A 4,978-nucleotide genomic window follows, 5' to 3' on the forward strand; every position below is an offset into this window, starting at 1 on the left:
GTGGCTCAAGTGGTAGAGCACTAGCCTTGAGCTGAAGAGCTGAGGGACAGCGCCCAGGCCCAGAGTTCAGGCCCCACGACCGGACCCAAAAAAAACAAACAAACAGAAAGCTGACATTTGAGCATTACAGTTCAAAGCCAGCCCAGACAGGAAAGTCTGTGAGATTCTTCTTATCTCCAATTAAACAGCAAAAAACTGGAAGTGGAGCTGTGGCTTAAGTGGTACTGCATTGCCCTTAAGCAAAAAAACTAAGGGATATCACCAAGGCCCTGATTTCAAGTCCCTGCACTTGTGAAAAAGAGAAATAGACCTCTTAATAAGGCAGAGATATCTGCAAGTCATTTTATTGTCATTTTAAATGTTTCAGGTGATGACAATCTATGCAACACTCCTCATCTACCTTCCTGTTCTCCACCAAAGCAAGGCAAGAAAGAGAATGGTCCTCCGCACTCACTTAACCCTAAAGGACGAAGATTGATATTTGATGATCAGCTGCCAGTTAAGTCTCCTGGCAAAACAGAAAAAGCCAGAGTTCACCAAAACAAGATACTTTCCTCAGCTCAAAAAGATCAAACAATCACAACAAATTCTGAACAGAAATGTCCACTCGAGAAAGAATCTGTATGTGTGAGACTGTTCAAGCAAGAAGGTGCGTTCTTGCATGGCAGCTGTGGGCTCAGCCATCGTGATGCAAAGCTGATGACTCGGAATGAAGCCCACTGGGTTTTTCCAGTCACCTTCTGTTGTATCTAATTGTCCTTTTATGTCTGGCACAGGCACTTGCTATCAGCAAGCAAAGCTTGTCCTAAATACAGCTGTCCCGGATCGGCTGCCTGCCAGAGAGAAGGAGATGGATGTCATCAGGCATTTCCTGAGGGAACACATCTGTGGAAAAAAAGCTGGAAGTCTTTACCTTTCTGGTGCTCCTGGAACTGGAAAAACTGCCTGCTTAAGCCGAATTCTTCAAGACTTCAAGGTGCATTGAGAATCTGAATGACAATGCTCTTTGTAGAAGGACACTTTTTGTTGTTGGTGGTGGTGGTGGTATTTTTTTTTTTTTTATGGGGAAGGTCCTGGGGCTTGAACTCAGGATCTGGGCACTGTCCCTTAAATTTTGCCAGGCTAGCACTCTTGAGCAACAGCTTCACTTTCTGCTCATTGGTTAATTGGAGGTAAGAGTCACACAGACCTTCCTAGCTGGCTTTGAATGGTGATCCTCAGATCTCAGACTCCTGACTAGCTAGAATTATAGGTATGAGCCACCAGTGCCCAGTAACACTGGTTATTTTATTTTTTGGGTCCGGTCATGGGGCCTGAACTCTGGGCCTGGGCACTGTCCCTCAGCTCTTTAGCTCAAGGCTAGCGTTCTACCATTTGAGCCACAGCGCCACTTCCGGCTTTTTTTCTTTTTGCTTAATGTGGTGCTGAGGAATCGAACCCAGGGCCTCTGGCATGCAAGGCATGCGCTCTACCACTGAGCCACCTTCCCAGCCCCAGTAACACTGGTTATTAAAGACTAAGAATGAGTAGATGTTCAGGAGATTGAAGTTTTTGTCAAAATATTTTGTCAATATTTCATTGTCTAAATCTTTCAAAGTGAAAATAGAGCTTCCTCTTATATTCTGTTAGGTCTAGAAGACATTTCAAGTTTCATCAGATCTTCTGAAGCCACAATAACTCCTATGTTAGCACTTTTTAAAAAAATTTTTTTTTTCTAGAAGGAAGAGAAGGGATTTAAAACTATCATGCTGAATTGCATGTCCTTGAGGAATGCCCAGGCTGTATTCCCAGCTATTGCTCAGGAGATTTATCAGGAAGAAGTATCCAGGCCAGCTGGGAAGGACATAGTGAAGAAATTGGAAAAATATATGACTTCTGAGAAAGGCCCCATGATGTAAGTATTTCTTTGCTTCATGTTGCTTGGCAAAAATCCTCAAGGTCTGTTGTTCACAAAAAGAACACTCTGTTTTTTTTTTTGCTGGTTGTGGGGCCTGAAGTCTGGGCCTGGGTACTATCCCTCAGCTCAAGGCTAGCACTCTACCACTTGAGCCACAGTGCCACTTGCGGCTTTTTCTGCATATGTGGTGCTGAGGAATCGAACCCAGGGCCTCATGCATGCAAGGCAAGCACTCTACCACTGAGCTACCTTCCCAGCCCAAGAACACTCTCAGTTTCTCTATGAGAGAAAGTTAAAATTTTAAAAGTTTTAAATCTTAAGTGGTTTTGAAGCCAACTGCTTGAAAACAATAGGATATTACTTGTTTCTGATGGGAGAGGAGAAGCGAGTGCCATTCTAACAGTGGCTAGAAATAGGACAGATTCTGATCTTCACATCTCAGCTGTAGGAATATGACCTGAAGTCAGCCTGGATCAAACACTGTAGGGTTAGAAAGGTGCCCATGGATATTAACTGGTTTTGTTTTTTTTTTTTTAATCTGTAGTGTGTTGGTGTTGGACGAAATGGATCAGCTGGACAGCAAAGGGCAGGATGTTTTATACACACTGTTTGAATGGCCCTGGCTAAGCCATTCTCGATTGGTGCTAATTGGTTAGTGCTCATTTGTAAATATCATATAGTGGTTCTGTAGTGTTTCCCCTCATCCTACCCTGGCGTGCATGTATGTGAGTGTGTGTGTGTGTGTGTGCATGCGTTTATGCATGCATACACATGCTGCATGCATGCTTGTACTGTTTGAACTCAGGGCCTGGGCTCTGTCCCTACACTTTTGCACTCAAGCCTGGCACTATCCCTTGAGCCACAGCTCAGCTTCCAGCTTTTTGATGGTTAGAGATGAATCTCTTGGATTTTGCTTCCCGGGCTATTTCCAATTTCAGTTCTCAAATCTCATCTGAGTAGCTTGGCAGGAGCACCCAGCCTACAGTTTTGTATCTCTGTATTCGTAGGTATACATGTATATACATATATATGTATGTGTATAGCTATGCATATATATGCTTTTATGCATGTATTTATATGTAATTTTATTTAGTTTTTTTGTTTTGCTTTTTTGTTTGTTTTTGTCAGTTGTGGGGCTTGAACTCTAGGCCTGGGCACTGTCTCTCAGCTCTTCAGCCTTAGGCCAGTCCTTTACCACTTAAGCCGAAGCACCACTTCTGGTTTTCTGGTGATTTATTGGAGATAGGAGTCTCACAATCTTTCCTGCCCGGGCTGGCTTTGAACCTCGATCCTCAGATCTCAGCCTCCTGAGTAGCTAGGATTACAGGCGGGAGCCACCAGTGCCTGGCTTTATCTAGTTTTTTTTTTTTTTCCAGGGCTGAGGACTGAACCCATGGCCCTGCGTGCGCTGGGCAGGCGCCCTTCCGCTGGGCTAAACCCCCAGCCCCTTTATCTAGTTTTTATGCAAAGTCTCTTAAATGCATGCAACTGAGGCTGGCCTTGAATTTACAATCGTCCTGCCTCAGCTTCCTAAATTTTTTTTTTTTTTTTTTTGCCAGTCATGGAGCTTGAACCCAGGGCCTGGGCCTGAGTTTCTTTTGTTCAAGACTTGCACTCTACCACTTGAGCCACACGGCTACTTCTGGCTTTTTCTGTTTTTATAGTATCAAAGAATTGAACCCAGAGCTCCATGCATACTAGATAAGTACTCTACCACTAAGCTACATTCCCAGCCCAGCCTCTAGTGTTCTTACTACAGGTATGTACTACCATGCTCAGCTTAATGGCTAGACACATCTTACCTATTGGTATAGGATGGAAGGCAAGTGGAAAGTAACAGTTAGAAAGCTAGATTATAACTGGAAATACTATTGCTTATCTTTCAGAGGGCTTAATTTTCCTGGCACGATGATTTGACTGATTGGTATTTATCTTCTCAGGTATTGCTAATACTCTGGATCTCACTGACAGAATTCTGCCAAGGCTTGAAGCTAGAGAAAAATGTAAGCCACAGCTGTTGAACTTCCCACCTTATACAAGGAATCAGATAGCTGCTATCTTGCAAGATCGACTTAATCAAGTGAGTACCAAATTCTGTTCCTTTAGAACAAATAATTATTTGAAAATATCTTGTTTTGATTGTTTTCTGTTCTTTTTCTGGTACCACTCAGGGGGTTTGAACTCAGGCCTGAATGCTGTCCCTGAGCTTTTGTGCTCAAAGCTGGTGGTCTATTACCATTTGGACAATAGCTGCACTTGTGGTTTTTTGGTGGTAAATTGGAGATAAGAGTCTCAAGAAGCTGGGTGCTGGTGGTTCACGCCTGTAATCTTAGCTACTCAGGAGGCTGAGATCTGAGGATGGAGGTTCAAAACCAATCCAGGGCAGGGAAGTCTGTGAGACTTTTTTTTTTTTTGCTGGTCATGGGACTTGAACTCTGTGCTTGGGCACTATCCCTCAGCTCTTCAGCTCAAGGCGAGCACCTTACCACTTGAGCCACAGCGCCACTTCCATCTGTGAGACTTTTATCTCCATTTAATCTCCAGTAAACCACAAGTGGTGCTATTGCTCAAGTGGTAGAGCACTAGCCTTGAGCAAAAAAAGCTCAGGGACAGCGCCCAGGTCCTGAGTTCAAGCTCGATAACTGACAAAAAAAAAAGAATCTGAAGAAATTTCCTGCTCACTATGGACTGCAGTCATCAGATCTCAGCCTTCTAAGTAGCTAGGATTACAGACATGAGCCACCAGCGCCTGGCTTGATTGCTTTTCTTAATGATGCAAGGAGTCCTGTGGACCATAGTGAGGGAAACATTATTTGAATTTCCTCACATGGTTCCACTTACTGAATCCCTCAGTGTTGAAATTGAAGTAAGAAGTAGAGGAATCACTCAAATGCTTACTCAATGGCCTTAATTAAAAAAAAAAAGGCCTGTGAAGAAAGGAAGTTCCTCTTTTGAAAAGTCAATTTAAATTAAGAATCTTATAGTTGGGCTGGGAAGGTGGCTCAGTGGTAGAGCGCATGCCTTGCATGCCAGAGGCCCTGGGTTCGATTCCTCAGCACCACATAAGCAAAAAGAAAAAAA

The 4,978-nt window shown here is 43.6% G+C and overlaps 1 protein-coding gene across 1 annotated transcript in view; it reads left to right on the forward strand.

Annotated features, from left to right (window-relative positions):
• Positions 1-4,978, forward strand: part of Cdc6 (cell division cycle 6) — a 30,732-nt gene that overhangs the window by 16,410 nt on the left and 9,344 nt on the right. The window contains exons 3-7 of the mRNA XM_013037157.1: positions 368-649; positions 777-976; positions 1,719-1,894; positions 2,442-2,548; positions 3,838-3,993. Coding sequence (XP_012892611.1) covers positions 368-649; positions 777-976; positions 1,719-1,894; positions 2,442-2,548; positions 3,838-3,993 — 921 coding nt within the window. The remainder of the gene's footprint in view (positions 1-367; positions 650-776; positions 977-1,718; positions 1,895-2,441; positions 2,549-3,837; positions 3,994-4,978) is intronic.

The sequence above is a fragment of the Dipodomys ordii genome, unplaced genomic scaffold (assembly GCF_000151885.1).
Source record: "Dipodomys ordii isolate 6190 unplaced genomic scaffold, Dord_2.0 Scaffold7, whole genome shotgun sequence".
NCBI lineage: Eukaryota > Metazoa > Chordata > Mammalia > Rodentia > Heteromyidae > Dipodomys > Dipodomys ordii.